We start from the raw sequence: 24,215 nt of genomic DNA on the forward strand, positions 1-24,215 counted from the left end.
CTATATGTGGTTATGCCATGATGATATTCATGGTAGAAACAATGCTAGCTCTTTTTTCTTTTCTTTTTTTTAAAGGATAAGTTTTGAGTGTAGTCTCTGGTGATAGGAGAGTGAAGCTGGTCCCATCTGCAAAGAGAAGATAAGTCAGCCTAAGAAAATAGACATTTTTGCCAGGTGGTGTTGGCTCACGCCTTTAATCCCAGCGCTCAAGAGGCAGTGACAGGTGGATTTCTGAGTTCAAGGCCAGCCAGGTCTACAGAGTGAGTTCCAGAACGGCTGGGACTACACAGAGAAACCCTGTCTTTGGCGGGGGAGGGAATAAAATATTTTTTAGACCCGGGTGGTGGTGGCGCAAGCCTTTAATCCCAGCACTCGGGAGGCAGAGGCAGGTGGATCTCTGTGAGTTCAAGGCCAGCCTGGACTACAGAGTGAGTTCCAAGAAAGGAGCAAAGCTACACAGAGAAACCTTGTCTCGAAAAAAAAAAAAAAAAAAAATTCGTTTTGGGCTGGAGAGATGGCTCAGCGGTTAAGAGCACTGCCTGTTCTTCCAGAGGTCCTGAGTTCAATTCCCAGCAACCACATGGTGGCTCACTACCATCCGTAATGAAATCTGGTGCCCTCTTCTGACCTGCAGGTGTATATGCAGACAGAACACTGTATACATAATAAGTAAAAATAAATCTTAAAAAAAAAAATTTTTTAGTCAGGGATATAGCTCCCCCCACCTCGTTTGTTTTGTTTTGTTTTTTGAGATGGTCTTACTGTGCAGCACAGGCTGGTATCAGTCTTAAAATCCTGCATCCAGCTCCCAAATGCTAGATTACAGCTAGAGTGCATAGCTTTGTTGGGTTCTAGTGCTGAAGTTTTACAAACAGAACTTAGATTTTTAGCACTTGACCATGTGGGCACCCACTTACATATCAGGAAAGCACGCAGGCATTCACTGTTTATGTGCCTGCATTTTCCACTCTAAACCAGGGCCTTGTGGAGATTTTTGTGTAGAAAAATGGCCAGTAGGATTTTGACACATTTTCCAGATTTTTCTCCCTTTGGTAAAATTATCTTCTGGGTCTTAGTTTTATTTATCACCAGCTCCCCTTCAGTAATATAATTCCAAGAGAGTCATTTTATTCTCACTGCCTATCTCTAGGGAACCAGAAACTCATCTGTTCAAACCTGTATATTAATGTCAGACTTTAGATTAATGAGACAAGTTAGGACCTCACATGTGCGCTGTAAAGGACACAGCCCTATCATGATCATAATGGTCACCAAGGGCACCCAGGCATTTTGGAGACTGGCCTGCCATAGTCTGAAGCAGGCTGAGGATTCCAGCCAATGGGAAAGTCTTGATTTGACCTGTTGGTTTTGCATCCTGGATCTAAGCATGCTTTTTCGTTTCATTTCATTTCTTTTGGTTTTTCGAGACAGGGTTTCTCTGTGTAGCTTTGCGCCTTTTCCTGGAACTCACTTGGTAGCCCGGGCTGGCCTCGAACTCACAGAGATCCACCTGGCTCTGCCTCCCGAGTGCTGGGATTAAAGGCGTGCGCCACCACCGCCCGGCTCATTTCATTTCTTTTTTGTGTGGTGTATGTGTATATACATGTTTGTGCATATGTGTTGTGTACATGAACATGCAGGTGGAAGCCAGAGGTTAATATTAGATAGCTTCTCTATTATTCTTTCTTATATTTTATTTTTAAGACTGGGTCTCACTGAACCTGGAGATCTCTGATTTGGCTTGACTCTCTGGCTAGCTGGCTCTGTATCTGCTTCCCAGTGAAGGAGTATTTAATAACCAGCTTTATGTGGGTTCTAAGGGTCTGAATGTGGGTCCTTGTGTTTATGCAGCACGTTCTCACTGAACCTTCTCTACAGCACCAAGCATACTTTTTCGTTGCAGTTAGAGTTGCTTAAGGAGCTGGGCTGTGTTCCTGAGTTCACATCTATCAGCGCTGCAAGCGCCTACACATATCCCTGTGTCCTCTTGATAGCGCTGTTCTGTCAGGGCAGCACTTCCCAAGGAGCATGTGGCCACCATGTACTCTTTCTTCCCAGACAGAGGAGAAAGGAAGAAGTCCATCCTAAATAGCTCTGATCCTTTTGGTGTGAGGTGGCGTCTGTGACAGAGCTGAGGGGCTTTCGGGGCTGAGACTAGATGAAGGAGCAGGTGACAACTAAGGAGAAAGCAAATGCCATCACGTGACCTTGGAGGCATTGTGGGTAGATTTGATAGAAAAAGATTGGAAGGACTCACAGTACATCAAAACCCAGTGGTAGAGCACTTACCCCAGCAAAGGGTCGGCACGTGTTTGTGCTTTTCCCCTTGTTTTCTAAGGCCCTGATAATGGTTTAGGCTTTTGTGTCTTCATTTTCTGTTTGGCATCAGGGATAGCCTACAGCATGAATGAGGTTCTGAAATTCAAAGCTTCTTCCTCGTGTCAATACCTGGAGGTATCCCAGAATGTAGACGTCTTGGTAGAAGGGAGCACCAGGTCAGCATCAAGCTGCTGCACTGTAGATGACTGTTAATTGTTTTAAACTCCTTCGCTGCAGCAGGAAGAAGCTCTTTATAATTTATGGCAAGTGGACGGAATGCTTGTGGGGCATCGATCCTGTTTCCTATGAGTCCTTTAAGAAGCATGAAAGGAGAAGTGACCACCCCAGGAAGGCCAAGATGGTGAGTGCCTGCTCCAGCTGACCTTGGTCAGGGTGGGGCCTGAGGTGAGTAAGCCCTCCAGAAGCACGGCTTTTGTGGCCTCAGCCAGGAGGTATATGTAGTACGTGGAATATGTCTGTCCAGGCAAAACTGTCCTCTGTCTGGGTTCTGGAATGGGGGCAGAGGTGAGTTTGACTTGATTTTTATTACGTTGTAGCTGCTTTTATAAGCTGGAAGCTTCCAAGGGGATGCAAGCCCTTTCATGTAGTTCTTTGTAATAAATCTCTCTTGTGTTGCCTGAGTTAGCTGAGACCTATTTAAGAAGTCAAGTGCATTTCATTTCTCTTTTTCCAACTCTGAGTTCTCAGTAATATATTCAACAATCAGGAAGCCCTGGCAAAGACTTTCCTCTAAGAATTTTGGAATGCTGGTGACTATGAATTATTCTTAAGCAAAATTAAAATTAAAAGTGATAGCCGGGCGGTGGTGGCGCACGCCTTTAATCCCAGCACTCGGGAGGCAGAGCCAGGCGGATCTCTGTGAGTTCGAGGCCAGCCTGGGCTACCAAGTGAGTCCCAGGAAAGGCGCAAAGCTACACAGAGAAACCCTGTCTCGAAAAACCAAAAAAAAAAAAAAAAAAAATTAAAAGTGATAGTTCAAGCCAGGTGGCACACGCCTTTAATCCCAGAACTCAGGAGGCAGAGGCAGGCAGATATCTGTGAGTTTGAGGACAGCCTGATCTATAGAGCGAGTTCTGGGATAGCCAGGACTACACAGAGAAACCCTGTCTTGAAAAAAAATTTTCACCAGATGTGATAGTACACTGAGGAGGCAAACACAGGAGGGTCTCTGTGAGTCCTAGGGCAGCCTAATCTACACAGCAAGTTCCAGACTGTTAAGACTGAGAGGACAGTGTGTGTACCTGCTTCTATTTCAACCTGTTTCTCTTCTCTGAGAGAGTAGAAATCCAGCCTGGCACAGCTCTGCAGAAAGCAAAGCCATGAAGAGGCAGGAGCCTGAGGCCTGATGGCATTACTAACAAGAGAGAGTTTAATTTTTCTCTCCTCAGTTAGAAAAGGCTTTGGCTTTGCACAGGGGCTTGGGAGCAAGTCTTCAAGTGCTCTGAGTACAGGGCTCCTGGCCAGTGGCCATAGTGAGGTGTTTTGTGTTTCAGGATGACGGCCCTGAGAAAGCTAACAGTGATATACCTGACGATATGACGGACGATGTTCCTGTGGCTCAGGAGACTGTGCAAGTCATCCCTGGCAGTAAGCTTCTCTGGAGAATCAACAGCCGGCCCCCCAACTCAGCTCAGGTCTGTGTCGTACACCTTAGCACCCCTCTCTGCCTGTCTGCTGCAGATTAGCCCTGTTTGTACCATCCCAGGCAGGCCCACAACTTTTCTACCTTGTTCTTATATGTAGCCAACCAGCTATTTCCAAGCAAACAGGGAGGCTCCATCACATCTCCACAATCCTGAGAGCACTTACTCCCTGGAGCTGTATGTGACTCTAATGCCATGGTCCAGCCTGAGAGTGACTTCTGCTTGCTGTAGTGCCCATGTGGGACTTGGGAATTGTGCACAGAAATCCACCTAGCATTGATAGCTTATCTTGATGCAGAACCCATGGCTGAGTCTGTATACCTGCAGCATTGGTGCTTCCATTCTCCATACTGTCAGTACTCTTCCAGGGGACCTGAGTTCAGTTCTCAGCACCCATGTCAAGCAGTTCACAGCTACCTGTAACTCCAGCTCCAAGGGGGTAACACCTCTGGTCTCTGGGTGTGTTTGTGCACACTCATACATAGATATAAACACATGCATGTAATTGAAAAATAAAAAGTAGGGCTGGAGAGATGGCTCAGAGGTTAAGAGCACTGATTGCTCTTCCAGAGGTCCCGAGTTCAATTCCCAACCACCACATGGTGGCTCACAGCCATCTAGAATGAGATCTGGTGTGCGTTTCTGGTGTGAAGGCAAAACATGCAGACAGAACACTGTATACATAATAAATAAATATACCTTAAATAAATAATTAAATTAAATAAAAAATAAAAAGTAGCCAGGTGTGGCAGTACATACCTTTTCATCCTAGTACTGGGAAGGCAGGGGCAGGTGGATCCTCTGGTAGTTTGAGGCCAGCCTGGTCTACAAAATGAGTTCCAGGACAACCAGAGCTACATAGTGAGACCCTATCTCAAAAACCAAAATAAAGCCAGGCATGATGGCACATGCCTTTAGTCCCAGCACTCAAGGAAGCAGAGACAGGTGGATCTCTGAGTTCAAGGCCAGCCTGGCCTACAGATTGAGTTCCAGAACAGCCAGGACTACACAAACACTGTCTCAACCCCCACCCCCTGCAAAAAAACCAAACAAACAATAACTAATAATATAAATTTTTTTTAAAAAAGAGGACTCCAGGGCTTGTGATGTAGCTTAGTGATGGAATGCCTAGCATGCACAAACAAGGCCCTAAATTGTAGTAAGCTTTTTTGTCAAACCTTCTTTGTATCACCAGCCCGCAAATAATGACACAGAGACCTATTATGAAAGCATGTCCTTTAGCTTAGGCTTGTTCCCAACTAGCTCTCGTAACTTACATTAAGCTGTTTGTATTGACGTATGTTCTGCCACGTGGCGTTTACTTCTCCCCCACTCTGTATGTCCAACTTGCTCTGTATCTCACTGGCATCTCTTGCAAGCCTAGATTCTTCCCAGGTTTCTCTTTTTCCTCAGAAGTCCCACCTAACCTCTTCCTGCCTAGCTTTTGGCCATTCAGCTCTTTACTAAACCAATCAGAAGGTGCCTTGGCAAAGACACTTCTTCACAGTGTACAAAAAGATTATCTCACAACATTTCCCCCTTTGTGTCTAAATAAAAAGAAAAGATATTAACTCTAACACAGTAAAACTATGTGCAATAAGAACAGTTATCACAGGGTTGGGGATTTAGCTCAGTGGTAGAGCGTTTGCCTAGCAAGCGCAAAGCCCTGGGTTTGGTCCTCAGCTCCGGGGGGAGTGGGGGGTGGGGAAGAACAGTTATCAGGTAAGAATTACATTCACAATGTCCAGTCCATTAGTACTTAGCAAATTCAGAGAAAATACTCTTATTTTCTTATTTTATCTTCATGAATCCAACATTTTATTTTTAACCTAAACCACTTTCTATTATAACTAGTATTACTATCCTAAAAATATCTTTTTAGACCTTAAAACATTTTTTTAGACAAATAACTTAAGCTTTTATGTCTCTCAGCCTTATAAACTTCACATCTTGGGGGCTAGAAAGATAGCTCAGAGGTTAAGAGCACTCACTGGCTACTCTTCCAGAGGTCCTGAGTTCAATTCCCAGCAACCACATGGTGGCTCACAACCATCTGTAATGAGATCTGGTGCCCTTTTCTGGTGTCTCAGCATACATGCAGGCAGAACATTGTATACATAATAAATAAATAAATAATCTTTAAAAAAAGAAATACTAATATTAAAAAAATAAACTTTACATCTTTTTATAAGTTTCTTTTCCGAATTTGGTAACAAAAACAGTATAACTAGCTAGACTTTAACCCCATTAGACCCAAGAAAGATAAAATATTACCTGAGTAAAATTATTTGGTAAATATTACTAAAACTATAGAAATGACAGAGACATCTGGCCACCTGAACCATCACCCAAGGTTCTTCTGCAACATTGGGGCATCCATTCGGTCTACAGGCCTAGACTATCTGACAGACTTTGCTGTAAACAGGAATTTTGAAGGACTCTTCTACCTTGCCTTGGCAAAGTTTGGCAGTCACTTCCTCTGTGTCCTGCTTGTCCATTTGGACAGCATCTGTCAGTTGAGGCAAAGACAGTTTCTTGACCAATGGATAGCTTTGCCACATAGAAAGCAAGGTGTATATGGAGGTTCTTTGAAGGCCATCATCTTCTCTGAAGTAGATTGGTGTTGCCAGGAGCAAATGTCTCTCACTGTCATGAAAAGTCTTGTTATTAAAACATCTTAGGCCGGTGGTGGTGGTGCACGCCTTTAATCCCAGCACTCAGGAGGCAGAACCAGGCGGATCTCTGAGTTCGATGCCAGCCTGGGCTACCAAGTGAGTTCCAGGAAAGGCGCAAAGCTACACAGAGAAACGCTGTCTGGAAAAACCAAAAAAAAAAAAAAGTAGATTAAATAATCTACCCTTTTATCCTATCATTCCTGTATCCCCCTTTTTTCTTTTCAGAACAAGATCCCTGAATCTAATCTTCTTTGTTCAGCTTTTTTCCTGACCATTACCAATAACAACTTGCAACCACCCACCCCACCTCTTGGGAATGTGGGCGTCATGTTCTCTAGACTGCTTCTTGTTGTTTGGGGGCAGTGGCATCTTTAGGGGGACCCTGAGAAAATTGGGATAATGGTCAAGTCCTGTGAGAGCTAGCTATATTATTTGTTATCCAGTCTCTGTGTAATGGGAAAGTGTAGGGCTTATCTTAAGTCCTGGTGAGAGTAGTTTGTGAGGCTGGACCCTCTCAGCTAGCAACTTTGAAGACGTTCTGGATGCAGAAATCTGAGGAAACTGTAATAGAGGCAATTACATTCTGAGAGGCTGGATCACCTGGGCTACTTGTCTTCATTGGTGTCTGGTGCTTTGTTCTGAAAACACCCAAACTTTTAAAGGTAACATACATATCTGTGGTAACACAAGTATAGAATGTGTGGTGTGCACAAGTCAGCTAAAGATGATGCTCTGCTCTATGCTTGAGCAGGTGAAAGACATCTGTCAACTTTAGAAGTGTGTTTGGATGGCATAACAAAACTGTAATATAAATCTCCATCCATGCCATATGAAAAGATGACATATAATAATAAATCATGAGGACTCTGTAGATAACAAGATTTATCATGTCTCATCCAGTCTCAGAGCTGTTCTCATGTAGAGGGATCAGCACCTACCTCACCTGTCTTATAGTTTTTCTTAGTTTCTTTCTCATGTCTATAGCCAAGATTTTCAGGAGGTCTCCCCTGATCAAATCTGATCTTCATTACTTTTGAAGAAATCCATAACTTTTTGTTTCCTGTGGAAACAAAGGCATAACCTCTCCCCCATCACAGCAAATTTTTAGACTTCCATTCTAAAGTTAAGGCATCCTTAAAATATATAGACTGGTTTAATTCAGCATGTTTTTCCATAATCTTAGTATCTCAAGCAACATTTGCCCTTCGCTCATCAGCATTCAAAACATTCAAAGTCACAAAACACCATACAGGATCCAGATGCCCTGTGTATTTCCCATCCTTACACGGCTTATTTTTTTATATTTGTTTACTCTTTCTTTAAAGATTTTATTGTTTTTGAACCATTTTTTTTCTATGACTGTCTATACCCATTTTCTTTTCTCTCTTTAGCATCTAAGCACATTTTCAAGCATACTACACCTGTTCAGAGGCTTTCTTGGCCTGGACCTGGCTCTCTGTGTACCTGTAGCCTCCTCTGACTGTATGAGCCAAATCTTTTTAATTTATTTATTTTTATTTTATGTGATTTGGTGTTTTGCCTGCGTGTATGTCTGTGTGAGGGTGTCAGATCTTGGAGTTACACACAATTGTTAGAGCCAAATCTTTTTTTTTTTTTTTTTGCTGTCCCAGCCGCCATGAGGCTCTGCTTAGCACATGGTGGCTGGCTCTGCCCACCCTCGAGTCAGTGATAGCCCAGCCTCACGTGTTTAGACCCCAGCAGGGAGCCACATTTACCTGCCCCAGCTTTGGGAAGTTTTTGAGCCTGCACGGCAGGCATTTTTGTTTCTACCCACCAGGGAGCCAGCTGCTCTATGCTTGAATATACATGCTCAACGCTGGACGCCAAACCTAGTAAGCCTTTTTTTTTTTTTTTTCTTTTTTTTTTTTTTTTTTTTGGTTTTTCGAGACAGGGTTTCTCTGTGTAGCTTTGCGCCTTTCCTGGGACTCACTTGGTAGTCCAGGCTGGCCTCGAACTCACAGAGATCCGCCTGGCTCTGCCTTCGGAGTGCTGGGATTAAAGGCATGCGCCACCACTGCCCGGCCCTAGTAAGCTTTTTAATTGGACCTTCGTTGGACCACCAGCCCACAAATAATGACGTGGAGACTTACTAATTATGGAAGTTTGGCTTTTAGCTTAGGCTTGTTCCCAACTAGCTCTTACGACTTAAATTAAGCTGTTTGTATTAATGTATGTTCTGCCACATGGCTTTTACCTCTCTCCCACTCTGTATGTCCTACTTGTTCCGCATCTAGCTGGTATCTCTCACATGCCTAGATTCTTTCCAGGTTTCTCTCTTTCCCCGGAAGTCCTGTCTAACCTCTTCCTGCCTAACTATTGGTCATTCAACTTTTTATTAAACCAGTCAGAAGGTACCTTGGCAAAGTCATCTTCACAGTGTACAAAAAGATTATTCCACAACAGCCCTAAATTCTGTCCCTAGCAATATACCAAAAACATTTTTTGGGCCAGTGACATGGCTCAGTGGGTAAGAGTTGCTACCATACCTGACAACTTCAGTTTGATCCTTGGTCCACATAGTAGATGGAAGGAATCAGCTGATCTACACATATGCACCCACATACACACACAGAATAAATTAATATAAATAGAACAAAGTGGCCCATTTACTTGTAAGTATGTTGCCTTACTCTATCAGTTTACTGCTGTGATAAAACACTGACCAAAACTAATGTGGGGAGGAAAGGCTTACACTTCCAGATAACGATCCATTACTGAGGGAAACCTAATCAGGAGCTGAAGCAGGGCAGGCAGAAACTAAAGCAGAGATCATGGGAGAGTGCTGCTTACTGACTTCTTCCCTGGGTTTATGTTCAGCTACTTTTCTTACACCTTCCAGGACCAGGAGTGGGTCACACATCAATAATTATTCAAGAAAATGCCCACGGACTTGTCTACAGGGCATCCTAAGGAGGCATTTTCTCAATTGATGGTCCCTTTTCCCAGATGACTCTAGCTTGTGTCAAAGCTGCCAACATAAACAACCACAAACAACCCCTGCACAGCATAGTCACTCTACACTGTTCCTGTCAGAGAGCATGAAAAGTATTCTGCCTGAGTATCTTTAGAAAAATAAAGCCTATGTGTTGTTGAGGAAAATTTCTTTTAAGGTGGAACTCTTCTTTCTTTTTGGTTCAGTGTGCTGGTTTAGTCCTTCATGCCTACCAGGGGTTTGTGGATCTGGGGTAGTGGAAACAGGGCCATGGAAAGGCAGAGTGCACTCTTATGGGAGCTACCACCTCTAAGAGTACTGAGTAAGCTGGTTCCAGAGCAGGCAGGCTGTGGTAATGGAGCAGGGTTCTAAAGAGAATCAGGTGTGAGCTGTGGCCACCTGAGGATCATGTTGGGGAGCCGGGACAGATTACTCATAGACCCCAGGTGCTGTGGTGGTCAAACTTCAGGGATCCTGGCAGTATCCTGGCTGTTTTGAGTGACGTAAGTATCCTGGAAATCATTCAAGCAGGGGTGATCAGAGAAAATTTAACATTCCCTGTGGCCCTTGAGCCACATGCTCTTAGATGATGACAAGAAAGAGAAGAGAAGGCTAATAGGAAGATGAGTGGAGTCAAGGCCTGGAAAGGCTACAAAGCAATCTGAGGGGTGCCATGTGCACAGCACAAGGCAGTCCTGTCTCAGGTACACAGAGCTTGAGATTTCTCCCAAGCATTCAACACACAGTGACTGAACAGATGGACACCTCAGAAGTCAGGATAAACATCTTTGCTATTTGAATAGGACACGGTTGCCCTTCTCTTGAGCGGGTGAAACATGACTGTTTATCGTGGGTTTAGGGTACCCATGGATCAGGCCAGGACAGATGCATAATTCTCTTGCAGCTACTGTAACAGTGCTTGTTGGTTTCTCCTGCAGATGTACAATTTCACCAGCTTCACTGTGAGTCTCAATGAGTTGGAGTCAGGCATGGAGAAGACCCTGCCACCCACAGACTGCCGCCTCCGCCCTGACATCCGAGGCATGGAGAATGGCAACATGGGTAACTGCTGGGTCCTCCCCAGAGGGCTTGTGTGGGTGAGCTTAGGCTTTCTCTGTGAGAAGGATGCCCAGACCAGTCATCCAGACTAACAAACAGGGTGTTGCTCTCCAAGGACAGTACTTTACAGAGCAATGAAAGGTGGTGCACAGTTTTAACTTCAGCTTGCCACAGACCAGTCCTTTGTAAAATGTTAAAATTAAATTGAAAATGTGTTAGTCAAGTGTGGTGACACACACCTGTTATATCCCAGTACCTGTGAGAATGAGGCAGGAGGATTAATAAACCAGGCCAGACTGAGCTACCTAGTAAAACCTTATCTCAAAACAACAACGACAGAAAAGAAAATGATTGAAAAAAATGAACAAAATACAAATCCCAATACTTTATTATTTATTTAATTCAGTGGGTTAAAGTTGCATTTCAAAAGCTGGGTGCAGCTCAGAGGTAGAGTGCATTTCAGGACTGACTTCATGCAAAGTTCATATGAGCAGAGCCATTGCCCTGGTCCGTCTCATTCTGACCCAAGACTAGGCAGTCACACTACAAATGAGCACTGTGCATAGGTTTTCAGTATGATAGCTTGCTTCTGGCTTACAAGGCAAGATTGAATACCAACAAAGCTTTCTGCTGGGAATGCCTATTGTTATGATCCTAGGCTACATTGAAGTAACAAATGAGTACAGAAGACATCCATCTCGTGAAAGTCATGCCTGGGGATGGGGAGAAAGGCCTGAATGTCTGGAGGGCCACTCTCCATCCTGATCCATGCTGGGCAGGCGGTACTCCTCCCTCAGTATTCACTCTTTGCCCTTCATCAGAAGCCAGAGTTTATCCTGCAAGATGAAGGTTTAGTAGACTTGTCTTTTAATAGCAAATAGATTTGGGATTCTTATACTTGGGGGTTCTGTGAGCTCACTGTTCCAGATACTTGCTTTCCTACTTGGACTTCAGGTGCTATTAAACTGCCCGGCATATCACAGACCACACTTGGAGTAATGCTCTCTGTGGTCCGGTGTGATGCCTCCCACTGTGCTTGTCCTGGAGAAGTGCCCCTCACTCATCCAGGCAGGAACAACTCACTTGATATACTAGAGCCAAAGTTCACTTCCCACACTTTCTAAGTGGGACTGGTCCTCTAGGGGTCAGGATGGGGTCTGGCCTCTCTGACATAACCGGAGGCTTTAAGTGCTTGCTTCCTTGCTTGGACCTAGATCTGGCCAGCCAGGAGAAGGAGCGACTAGAGGAAAAGCAGAGAGAGGCCCGAAAAGAACGTGCCAAAGAGGAAGCAGAGTGGCGGACCAGGTGAGTTTGAACAGTGAAACCTTACACACCTGGGCAGTGAGGAAGCCACACCCACATCATAGACACTACCCTATTACTCACTCTTTTCTGTCCAGCCTTTATGGCTAAGTAGCAGCAATCTGTGGGTCCATAAAGATAGTTTTCCCCCCACTGCTCCCACAGTGCTTATCACTGAACCATGCATTAAAGGCCAGTGTCCCTGGTTAGCATATATTTTGCTTAAAACCATTTGGCTGTCACAGGACACCAGTCACCCCACTCCCAGGCCTTGCTGCCGTGCTTCACAGTGTATTTGACCCAAAATGGTTTTCTTAAATATGGCCAGTTTAAAGATAAAATATAGCCTGAACCCAGCTGTTCATTTAAACAAGTGAGAGTTTTGATGTTGTCCCCACATTTATACCTTGTGGTAAGGTAACACACACAGATCACTTCCCCCATGCAATGTGGTGCCAGGCTGAAGCCTGGGTCCTGCTGCCAGCCTGCTGTGGCATCAGGAAAAACTCTGTTGTGGGTGTGAAGATGCAGCCCTGAGGTGAGCCCTCTGCCAACATGGGGGGCATGCAGAGAATGTGTTGTGATTCATGGGCCTGTACCAGCTGCCAGGAGCTTTAGCCCTACTTCTGACTCAGATTTCTTACATTGGTTGTATTTTTTCTTCAGTAGTCAAAGTACTATAATAATTAAGCATAAGCAAGATATGTACCTGTATAAGTGCACATAAATATTTTTAGTCTTTTGTAAAAATCTTTGGATGTTTAAACAGATCAGTTCTTACAAGGCTGGTTGTTTTCATCATTTCTTTTTAAGATGAGTTTCACTGTTGTCAGTCTTGAACTCCAGCAGCTCCAAATTTCAGGCTCCAGAGTAGCTATGGACCTGGGTAGCTGAGAGAACATTCCTTGTGCTATTTATTTCTAGGTCATATTAACATGGGGCTGGAGGTTTGAAACCAGCTTTTCTTCAGTCTTTTCCCATCCCTTCTCTACTGTGCTGAAGATGGAACCCAGAGCTTTATGTGTATGGCAGACACTCGACCATTTTGCCACTGTGCCAGCCTCTGTGAACCCTTATTGACACATGGGCTTCTGATTTAATACTGTGCCTTTAATGTCCACGGTTTTGGAATTTGTCCCTGTTCTACAGGAAGTGTTGAAAGTGATCTTCCTTCATTGGCCTTTTAAGGTATTAAAGAACATAAGCCAGGTGTAGGTACTTGCATTTCTACTTCTAACATTCTGGAAGCTGAGGCAGGAGGATCTTGAGTTTGAGGCCAGCCTGAGTTCCAGGCAAGCCTGAGCTACATAATAAGACACTATCTCAAGAAATAAGTATTAAAAATAGGGAACTCAAGGCAGGCAATTGTAGCGCTCTCCTTTAATCTCAACACTCAGGAGGCAGAGCCAGGAGGATCTCTGTGAGTTCGAGGCCATCCTGGTCTACAGAGTGAGTTCCAGGACAGCCAGGGCTACACAGAGAAACCCTGTCTCGAAAAAAACAAAAGCAGGCGATCAAACAAACCATCCATTGTGAAAATGACAGTATTTTCATAGAGGATGATTACTTCTGCTTTTTTTCTTTATGGTACTAGGGATGAAGTTCAGGGCTTTGCACATGGCCAGCTGTAACACCAGCCCATCACTTCCTGGTGCACTCCTGGTGACCTTAGTTGCTTCTGTTTGGTGGGGTGCAGCTGCGGGGGTGCAGACTGAACCTGTGAGGTTCAACTGCATGGGCACCATCTCCATGCACACAGGAGACTGGCCTATGAAAGTAGCCCTGTGGAGAATTGGGTGTTGGCTAAAGCCTTGAGGTTTGTTGAGAAATAGACAGTGATGTGGTGGAGATGTGGGTGAGCACAGCCACGTGGAGGCTGGTCGGTCACTGTCAGTGACTGTTGCCTCAGACTGCATTTCTCCAGTAGCACACACTGCTGTGAGAAGACGGACTTAGAAGGACCCTGCCGTCTGCTGACCACCTTCCTTGTCTTCTGCAGGTGGTTCTATCCAGGCGATAACCCCTACACAGGGACTCCTGACTGGTTGTATGCAGGGGATTACTTTGAGCGTAATTTCTCAGACTGCCCAGACATCTACTAACTAAAGCCTGGGAGCCCAGGAGGAGGCCTGGGAGCTTGGACTCCTTGAGTGGTACTCTGAACTTCACGGTGGCAGACACCAGCTTCTCCAGCCATGATCGTGGAGATGGCCTCCGACCTGATGGAGGACTTCTGCCCAGCACTCTACTATGTCACAGCCCCTTCATGAAGCTCCACTTGGGTCTTCACATTCACTGAGGCCTCAGAAGTCCCCAATCCTTTTCACACCTGACAGAAGTGCACAAGGCCAGCTGAGCTGGCAGCACACTGTTACAAGTGTGTGACAAGGAAGACCCAGCAGGGCCTCTGCTCCTCAAGGCTGTGGGGTGGGTTTCTGGAAGAGTTTCAAACCCAGACCCAAAGAAGGAGAGAAATATGGACCTTGAAAATAACCTGTAGGCCAGGGTCCACTTCCTTATGGAGGGCACCCATGGAATGAAGTGACAAGTTGCCAGATTCTGTATTTTCTGCCAGTCTGAATAAGGTAAAGATTACTGTAGAAAACATTTAAACTGAAACTACTTGAGTGCTCTGCTGAAGAGTAGCAAACACATTAATCACCACTGTGTACTGTCCAAAAAGTGTCCCTGTGACAAGCCAGAGTGGCAGGAACACTGTGACTTGGATGAGAAATCCCCAGGGCTGCTCCCAGCCTACCAGGAGACCCTGCCTCTGGCCACAGCACTCCCACAGCGTCACTGTCACGTGGACCACTCCGTCTTTGAGGGGTCATTTCTTCACTCCCCTCGCCTGTGTACTCCCTCCCTGCCCCCTGCAGTCTTGTGTTTGGTTTCCCCGGCATGCATGTTCCAGTCCAGGCAAGTCCCATCCAGCTGTGTGCAGTGGGAGGCCAGAAGCAGGATCTACTTACCTGGTGTCATTAAGATTGTTTAAACACAAGTAGGTGTGTCCATCTCTGCATTCCTGTCAAGTGATGGACTTTATGTAGAAATGGTGACACCAAGGATCACAGTGGAGCTCTTTGCATCAAAGACAATCTGCTGTGTGCACATACCTGTGCTCTGGCACACATGCACACCTGTGTATTCATATAGAGTGTGAGTCACTACATCAGACACTTCTGAATGAGAAGGCATTCTTACTGTGTCCAGGCTTCCAAACCGCCTCTGTCATTAAAACACTTTGAAAAATCAATACGGGCTAAAGGCTTGATTTTATAGCTTTGGAAACTGAAAACAGGTGTTTCTGTGGCAGCCAGGGGATCTCCCAGGGCCAGCATCTCTGCTCTATCTACTGAGACCCCTTAACAAAGCCTCTGATGGCTCTGGGATGTATCTGAAGGTTTGTGGCTTTGTCATCATTCCAAGAGGAGATTGTGAAGTATCTGATAGAACAGGGCAGGCACCCTGTGTGCCTCTGAGGGGGTCATTTGCCTTTCCAGACCATGGCTATGTACACATACACGCAGCTCATTCCCACAAAAAGATGGAAAGCTGAGAAGGTTGACTAATGAATGGAATAACATGTCAGTGGGTTTGCATCTTCTTGTGATCTCCTGAGGCAAGGCTCTGCGTGTTTTAGGGTTCCTCACCATGCACACAGCCCCCACACCCAGTTGCTGTGTTCATGTGCCTAAACCAGAAATATAAGGGGAGAGGGCAAAAAGGCTACTAGAAAGGACAGCTGTGTGCCAGGTGAATATAACAGTGATCAGTTTATATTGCAGCGTCTGCCTGAATCAACATATAAGTTGCGACTCTCAAAATGTCAGGAGCACCAAAAGTACATTATTGGCATACTCCTCACCTGGGACAGCTCTTGAAAGTGTCCATCATGAGCTTTCCCGTGGAAGATACATATTGAAAGATGGTCTCCTGCGCACAGTTACGTGTGAGCACAAACTTGCACGGGGCCTTGGTGCTTGCATAGTAGTCCTGTCACTTGAGACATCCTCCTAGGAGGAAAAGGGCAGCAGGCTTTTCAAAATGTAATATTCTGAAGTTGAGTACAGTGATGGATGCATGCCTATAATCCCAGCATTTGGGTTGTAGAGGCAGGATGATAAGTAGTTTAAAGTCATCCTTGGCTACAAAGTGAGTTGACTAGCCTGGGGTATATGAGATCATGTCTCAGAAAACAAAATAGAACTTAGCTGCTGTAGTGAGGCCTCATCTCAAACATCCCCCCTGCCTTTTACTCTAATTGAAGATAGAATTGAGTCCATAAGTCCAAGGAACATTACTATGACCTGTTAGAGATTTAGAGTGAGAAGATAAACATTTGGAATGTTTTATATAAAAGATAACTCCTTAAATGATTTAAGTTATCGGCTGTATCTCATTACTCTGGTGGTTCTTTGAAGCCGGGTCACTAGCATCCACATCCTGCCAGGCTGGAAAAGGCAGGCCTGGCTTTGATGTACATCAGTATTTTGAACCTAGCCCTCCAAAATGCAGCTCTTCAGTCCCTGCTGGAGAGTAAATATGGGTCCTTTGGCTGAGGACCCATGATGCTCTGGGAGTATAATGCGCTTAAGGAGGAAATACTGCACCCGCATACGTACATGTAACTGTGCTTTCGTAGCCCTGTGTTGGGAAGCAGAGAGCGATTAGAATTCCAACAGAACAGCTCCCACAGGCACTCAGAGCTCTCGGGCTCCCTGAAGCTTACAGTGACTACTCGTGTCTGTCAAAGGGTCAGTGTCACACTCCAAAGTCTGGTACGGAGCAGGCCTAGGAGGGCTGTGTGGGATCTTAGTCCTGGTTGAACTAGCTGTCTGAAGAGGCGATATCCTCCAGTATAGAGGATATGCCGTCTACTTCCTAGGTCCTCTAGGTTTAAGCCTAGAAAATCAGAAGAAACGCTTGGGAGCCCCTTCTCCCTGTTAGTGAACCAGCCCTGCGGACAGCCCCTTGAGGGAAGGCCCCTGCCAGGCTCTGGAAAGTTCTCCCTCTAGAAAGGGAGCTGCAAATTGTATGCCTCCTTACCATCTCCACAGACTAAAGTTCTAACATTAGCTAGACCTAGTAGTGGACCTGGAATCCTAGGTCCTTGGAGTGTGAGGCAGGGTTACAAGTACAAGGCATACTTAAGCTAGTCAACTTAGTTGGATTCTGTCAGAGTGAAAAGAACAGGGTGCTTGTCAATCATGTGAGGCCCTAGGCTCAATCCCCACTACTGAGGGGAAAACAATTTTCGAATAACCCCAAAATGTCAGGAGCACCGACCAAAAGTCTTGATTGGCACTAGGCTCACAGCAAGAAGACTGACTGACTACCCTACTTCAAGTTCTTGGACTTGGAGGAGTTGCACAGGAAGTCCTCAGAGTCATGACTTCCTCCTAGCTCAGCCTTTAGACTTCTCTATGTCTAATGTGAGTACCACATACAGGGACCTGCAGCCTGTTAAAGCAGCGGACCTCTCAAGAACTGCTGTCTCCTTTGGCTCCTCACTACCCTCTATATGCTTGGTGTGAGTTTTTTCCAGTGAGAACTGCATTTCAGCTCTTGGTGTGCTCCGTGGAAGTCATCCTTCTTGGACTATCCTCAGAGCCAACTACACTGACCAGATGTGCAGGAAAGCAGTCTACAGTCTACAGCAGACAGTGGTATCTGCCATTCATTCTGGCCTGGCCCCTGACCTCAGCCTGTTTTGCGTCCTCATCTCTCATCATGCCTATGCATGGCCCTTTACCAACAACCTCCCACCACACATAGAAATGTCAGGCAAGAAAATAGACATGCGAAGTGTTTATTTTTATGACTGTCAATATCATTTATATTAGCAAAATCAGTCACTTCTGGGGTTTGTTTTTGAGGATTGTACACAGATCTGTGAAGATATATTAACGGTTAACTTTCAGGTCCGAGTAGAGATCCTTTGGAAATGGCTTGTGGACACTGGACAATTTTTCACTGTCTCAGGGCTCTGACTTTTCTGGAAAGAGCTACAGATAAGTCCTCATACCCAAGTGGAGTAGGTGTTTGGACTGGATATTCTGTAGAACTGGCCTAGCAAATTGATTGTCTTAAAATGGCTTGTCCTGGTGGAGAGGGCATTAAAGGGTGGCATGTCAGGTTCAGACTTCTGAGCTGTAGCAACTCTGCTTAATTGTCCTCTCTTCTGGGGACTAGAGATTGCTGTCAGAAGCCATAAAACAGCTGGGTTGGGGGTCAGCCTGGCTACTTGGGAGGGAGCCCAGAAGTTTATCCAGTGTCATGGCTCTGTTGATAGAGGGACAGATGGTCCTCCAGAATTGATGTGCTTGGAATCCGCCAGCTGTGCAGGACAGATGGCACCAATGCCACAACACCTGACTGTTAGGGCACATCATGCCTGTTACCTCCAGTCTGACCCCAAGGAGCAAGCACCAGAAGGTGGAGCTGCCCAGGGCTCACATCTGCTTGGTGGGGAAGTGGGGTCTCTTCTCGAGAGGTGTAACATCATGAGTTCCAACAAGTTCATACTGTTGTATGGCCACATGCTGCCAAAACCTACTGGAGAAACCATGTACAGGCTTCTTCAGCCCTGATCACCTCAGCCTGGCTTTGTCCCCAAGATTCTGCCCTTCCTTTCAGTCTGGCTGTTTTCATTTTGAACAGTGCATCTTTGAAAGTCACTGTGGGCGTGTGTGAGCTGGAGTTTGTTTCTTTCTGTTACTAAGCACTGGAGTGTCACCTTTTGTCCACTCACCAGCTGATAGATAGATACTTAGGCTGTCTCAGATTGGGGGCAGTTGTGAAGAAAATCACTAGATATTTGTACACAGATTTCTCTGTGGACATCTCCTTTCTTTCTGCTTTGTTTGTTACAGTTTCACCTCTTCAGTTCAACTTTGGGCGCCATGCATGCGGTTTTTGAGACAGTGCCTCTCCGGGACCTGAAGTGCATGATGCGGCTACACTAGCTAGCTGACCAGTGAGCTGCAGGAACTCACCTGTCTCTACCTCCCCAGCACTGGGACTGCAAGCACATGCTGTGCCTGGCTTTTTTTTATGTGGGTGTTGGAGCTCAAACTCAGGGCCTTGTGGCAAGTACTTGAACAACTGAGATCCCTATCTGGACCTTTTTTTGAGGTCAGGTCTCGTGTAGCTTGAAACCACTACCCTCAGGTTTCTCGGTCCTGGGATTGTAGGTGTGAGTCCCTACACCTAGCCTATCAGCTTGCATTTCCCTTAGATAAATGCCTAAGAAATACTAGCTGGGTCACATGGAAGCAGTACACTTCATTAAAACAAACAAACAAACATATTGTCACCTCATCAGAAATGGACCATAGATGACAAATGAAACTAGGAAGTGCTCAGCACTGTCATTGAGCATTAGGGAATTGCTACCTAGAACAAGGAAGCACCGTGTACTCTGCTGACACATGGTAAAGGTGGACACGGAGCACTGCTATCGGCATGCAGAGGCGGTGGCAGGGACTTAGAAAACCAGACACACCTTTTATCCCAGCACTCGGGAGGCAGAGGTAGCCGATCTCTTGAGTTTGAGGCCAGCCTGGTCTACAGAGCAAGTTTCCAGAGAGCCAGAGCTGTTACACAGAGAAACCCTGTCTTCAAAAACCAAAGGGAAAAAAAGACTAAACATGCTGTGCTCATGGTGCTGCACACCCGCCATCCCAGCTTGGAGGGGAAGGCAGGAAGGTCTTGGGTTCAAGGCCAGTCTAATTACACAGTGAGACCCTGCCTCAAAAAAACAAAAACAAAACCCAACTAAATACCACCCTACTGCAACAACCCAGCAACTAGACTTTTGTATTTACCTAAATAGCACTGTGTCCATACGCGCTTGCACACAGATGTTTACAGCAGCTGTAATCATAATGACAGGTACTTGGAAGAAACCATGAACTCCTTCAGCAAGCAAACAGAGGTACATGCAGGCCATCGGATATTAGTGTCAGAAAGGAGGCCTCAAGCCCTAAAATGACATGGGGAGGACCAGAGGGATGGCTCAGTGGGTAAAGGCACGTGCCCCCTGACCTAGTGACCCGAGTTCCATACCCAGGATTTACACAGTGGAAGAAGAGACCAACTCCTGAACGTCTGAAAGTTGCTCCCTGACTTCCACACTCAGGTCTTGGCACAGTCACACCATTGAAAGGCTGGGTGGCTGGAGGGGTGGCTCAGTAGACAAAGACTTGGTTCCCAGCACCTTCATAGCCGCTCACAAGAACCTATGACTGTAGTTCAGAGGATCAGACACCTTCTCTGTTCACTGTAGGCACCAGACTCAAACATGGTGCACCTACATACATCAGGCAGAACTCCATACACATTAAAAAAAGTCAGAAAAAATGCCAGGCAGCGGTTGCACATGCCTGTAATCCCAGCACTTGAGAGGCAGAGGCAGGCAGATCTCTGTGAGTTCAAGGCCAGCCTGGACTACAGAGCAAAGCGAGTTCCAGGATAGCCAGGACCATTACACAGAGAAACCCTATCTTGAAAAAAACCAAAAGGAAAAAAAATCATTAAAAAAAAAAAAAAAAGACTTGGGGAAACTTAGTTGCCATTATTGAGAGAAGTTCCTTTAAATAGGCCACAGTGTGCTATCACAACATGTTTTGGGAAAGCAGGAGAGGAGGGCTTAGGGTGCAGGTGAACTGTGAGTTCTGGTGCTGTTACAGTGTGTGTATGTCAGTATTAAATGGGAACACACCAGGCACAGTAGTATACCTGTAACCCTAGAAACATCCAGGAAGCTTACAAAGGAAGAGGAAGATTCGGAGGCCAGTCTGGGTCTGTGGAGACACATATACATGGACTATACAATGTTGGTATGGTTTAACTGTAGCCATGTGATGGCATTATAAGGCAGGCCCTGTAAGAGGTGAGGAGGCCATGAGGGTGCTTCCCTCATGCATGGGACTAAGCCCTTATGAAAAGAGGTGTCCAGCCATAGTCCTGTAGCATGCCCTGGCATCTTTTACTATGTAAAAACACATTTGTTCCCGCTGAGACACAGCCCTACTAGACACTGAAACTGCTCTGCTCTGACCTTGGTTTTCTGCTGGAAACCAAAAAATGTTTATTTAGAGGTGCACAGCATCACCTGCTGAGTGAACCTTGTGTACACTTCTAGGACTTGAGTTGTGGGGAAAAGTTTACTGGTTACAACAGACCCGCCTCTGGAAGGTGCAGCCTGGGAGGCAGGGGTGTAGGGGGCAGGGTAGTGTGAACTGTCTGTACCTTCTGCTCAGTTCTCTTATGAACCTAAAATTATTCTGAAGAATTAAGTCTATTAATAAAACAAATGAAAAAAATGTCACACCTGCCAAAGTCAGCTCCCCAGTGGCTGTGCCATTTTGTATTCCTAGTACTCAAGACCCCCAGCCCTGGTAACTGTTCTCAAAGGTGAGTTTTCATCTATATTTCTTTGCAAATATGGACATGGACATCCTTTCGGATCCTTTGCCCTCTGGAAAAACTCTCTTCCTCCCCAGGTAGCGCTAGCCAGCCATGCCTGCGCCACTTTGTTGCACTTCAGCTCTGTGAGCCGCATTCTCTCTCCCATTAGAGGCTCACAGGGCTTTTGGGTCGTTTTGGACAGTGGGGCTTTTGTTGTTTTTGTTTAAAAATGCTGGGGATCACTCAGCTACTGGGTCACATCCCCAGCTCAGGGCTTGTTCTTTTTCCGCAGGACTGCTAGAATTGTCTCCCCTTGTGGAAGCTGAAGACTACACAGAAACCATCCATGCTGTAGTCCACATATGTCAGGGGCCAAGGTGGCCACTGCAGCCTGGATTCTATTACAGGTCTGCATGTTCCAGGGGCCATATTTGTGAGCTGCAGTGGCTGTGGGGACCAGCAGCTTTGCAGGCTACCTGCATGCCTTCTCACCAACAGTCTCCACAGTAGCTGGGTAAATGAGCTTCCCACTGCAGAGTGCTTATGTGTGGAAACATGGCAGATGCCATTCCAAGTGTGTCTGTGTGCAGAACTGCACTCTTTCCGAGCCAACCCAAGGCTCCTGGCTCATGAGGGAAGATACTGGATCCAATGTCCTCAGCATTCATGACCTGGGAGAAGCCCAAATCTCCTGGTTTTGAAATAGGGGTTCCTTGTGACCTCCAGTGGCAGCTTTGACATATGGTTTTGAATAAGTGACATTGACTTGCTGCCACTTGCCTGGAAGCCAAGTTAGATTTTCTTCTATTTCCCTGTTCCTGGTCCACTGGGCTGTAGTGACAGCAAACCTGTGTTTACCTCACTCCACCATTTTGGCCTCTGGAAACTTAGATTCTTAGAAATGATGAGATCTGCCTCAAAGTGTATGGTGGCACAGCAGCACACAAAAGACTTATCAGCTCCAAATAAGTTTTGTTCATGTGGGCTTTAAACAGCACTGGCTCCTCTTCCAGAGGACCCAGTAAGGTTCCCAGCACTCACGGAGTGGCTCACAACTGTTTGGAACTCCAGTTCTTGAGGCACCTAAATACCCTCTTCTGGGCTTCACAGGCACCCAGCATGTGAGTGGTTTAGACATACATGTGGGCAAAACACCCATATACATAAGATAAAAACTACAAAATAGCCGGGCGGTGGTGGCGCACGCCTTTAATCCCAGCACTCAGGAGGCAGAGGTAGGCGGATCTCTGTGAGTTCGAGGCCAGCCTGGGCTACCAAGTGAGTCCCAGGAAAGGTGCAAAGCTACACAGGGAAACCCTGTCTCGAAAAACCAAAAAAAAAAAAAAAAAAAAAACCAAAACTACAAAATAGAGCCGGAAATGTGACTGGGTGGTCAGGCACTGCCAGGAACGCACAGGCCCTGGAGGAGGACATCAGAGCCTATGGAACTGGAGTTACAGACAGTTGTGAGTGCTAGAACCGAACCCGGGGCCTCTGGAAGAGTAGCCAGTGCTTTAAACCACAGAACCCTTTCTCCAGCCCCGATTAAATCTTTCAAGTTGGTCTTGAACACTTGGAAGGTTTCCTGCCTCAGCCTTTTGAGGGCTGGGATTACAGGCATGAGCTGCCACACCTGGTTAAATTGGAGTTTTTTGTTTTTTTGTTTTTTTTTTGGTAGTAAAAAGATGGAAACTGGGCCAGTGAGATGATGAAACAGGTAAAACTTCGCTGGGCAAGCCTGACAACCCAAGTTTGCTCACAGGAACCTCAGGTGGAAAGTTGTGCTTAGACCTCCACAGGATGGATTCCAACAGGAAGATGGCAGATGCAAAGGGGTAGAAATTAATGCATCAGAATGCCAGACAGGAATTAAAATGAGTGAACCACTATGGCAGCATAAATGTATCTTAAAGGCAGGTCTCCCTCTAGCTCAGGCTGGCCTGGAACACATTTGTGTCAGCGTCCAACAAGTATCGTTAAGTGAGAAAAGTTCTTTTCACCTTTCTTTCAGAAAAAGCTAAAGACCCCACACGTTCCACACATACACTGATGTAAATTGTGAAGTATGCCGTGGGAAGCCAGAGATTCAGCACTGCTCAACCCTGGAGAGGGGTGGAGGATAGCCCTGGGGGCCTACCAAGTAGGAACTACTGCTCACTTCCTCAAAACTGTCAAAGATGAAGCAAAGTGGAGTGTAGGAGAACAACGTGGGGACTCTTGGGCTTTCCATTTTACAGGCACCTCTGCCCTTGGGGAAGGCAGCTGCACTCCATCTGGCTAGCCACATGCAGTACCCTTGGTGCTTTGTGAACTCCGCTCTTGCAGCGTCGAGCAACCCCCACGCTACCTTCTTCCCTCCACCCCTGCCCCGAGCAGCCTCTTGTACTTTGCTGAAAGGTATGTCAAATTATCACAAAGTGACATGAAGTTGACATTTTCCTCGCTCCCGCGTCATGAGACTACCTCCTACCTTTTCAACCATGTGACTATTTTATGTCTCAGGCCCTAACATCTCGCTCACCGAATAATGCGAGTCAGACGGGCTGTCTTCCTGCGGGTGTGGAGAGTTGGTTCCATTCAGAACCGAGTGGGTAACCGCTACGGACACTCGTCCCTGGGTGCACGTCAGCCAGCTCGGCCCCGCGGGCACGTACCGTCCGGCGCCCACCACCGGGTCCCGGCCTCAACCCGCAGCGCCGCCCCGCGGGGGCCCTTCTGCGTGTCGGCAGAGGCCGACCCGCTGTTCCCGGCGCTGCCGCCAGGGGCCGCCGCCGCTCCCCTATGACACAGCAACAATAGAGGCCGCTCTGGCCCGCGTTTCCGCCGGAA

General features: G+C 46.3%; 1 protein-coding gene and 1 long non-coding RNA gene across 6 annotated transcripts in view; one reads left to right on the forward strand and one right to left on the reverse strand.

Moving 5' to 3' along the window:
• The window catches only part of Osbpl2 (oxysterol binding protein like 2), a 52,211-nt gene extending 36,983 nt beyond the window's left edge, over nucleotides 1–15,228 (forward strand). For 3 of the 4 annotated variants that reach the window (XM_059262070.1, XM_059262074.1, XM_059262071.1), the window contains 5 exons: nucleotides 2,557–2,680; nucleotides 3,834–3,974; nucleotides 10,550–10,673; nucleotides 11,885–11,975; nucleotides 13,972–15,228. In XM_059262070.1, coding sequence (XP_059118053.1) covers nucleotides 2,557–2,680; nucleotides 3,834–3,974; nucleotides 10,550–10,673; nucleotides 11,885–11,975; nucleotides 13,972–14,074 — 583 coding nt within the window. In that variant the 3' untranslated portion in view covers nucleotides 14,075–15,228. The remainder of the gene's footprint in view (nucleotides 1–2,556; nucleotides 2,681–3,833; nucleotides 3,975–10,549; nucleotides 10,674–11,884; nucleotides 11,976–13,971) is intronic. The other variant, XM_059262072.1, reaches the window with a different exon arrangement.
• On the reverse strand, nucleotides 10,988–24,199 carry LOC131910054 (uncharacterized). 2 transcript variants are annotated; one of them, XR_009378973.1, is made up of 4 exons: nucleotides 23,908–24,199; nucleotides 19,802–19,959; nucleotides 15,841–15,988; nucleotides 10,988–11,506 (listed from the first exon to the last, which is right to left on the reverse strand). It is a non-coding gene; the product is annotated as an uncharacterized LOC131910054 (long non-coding RNA). The 2 variants fall into 2 exon arrangements; XR_009378972.1 differs by lacking the exon at nucleotides 10,988–11,506 and having other exon boundaries at nucleotides 15,723–15,988.
• Between the last annotated feature and the right edge of the window lie 16 nt (nucleotides 24,200–24,215).

Source organism: Peromyscus eremicus, chromosome 4 (assembly GCF_949786415.1).
Source record: "Peromyscus eremicus chromosome 4, PerEre_H2_v1, whole genome shotgun sequence".
NCBI lineage: Eukaryota > Metazoa > Chordata > Mammalia > Rodentia > Cricetidae > Peromyscus > Peromyscus eremicus.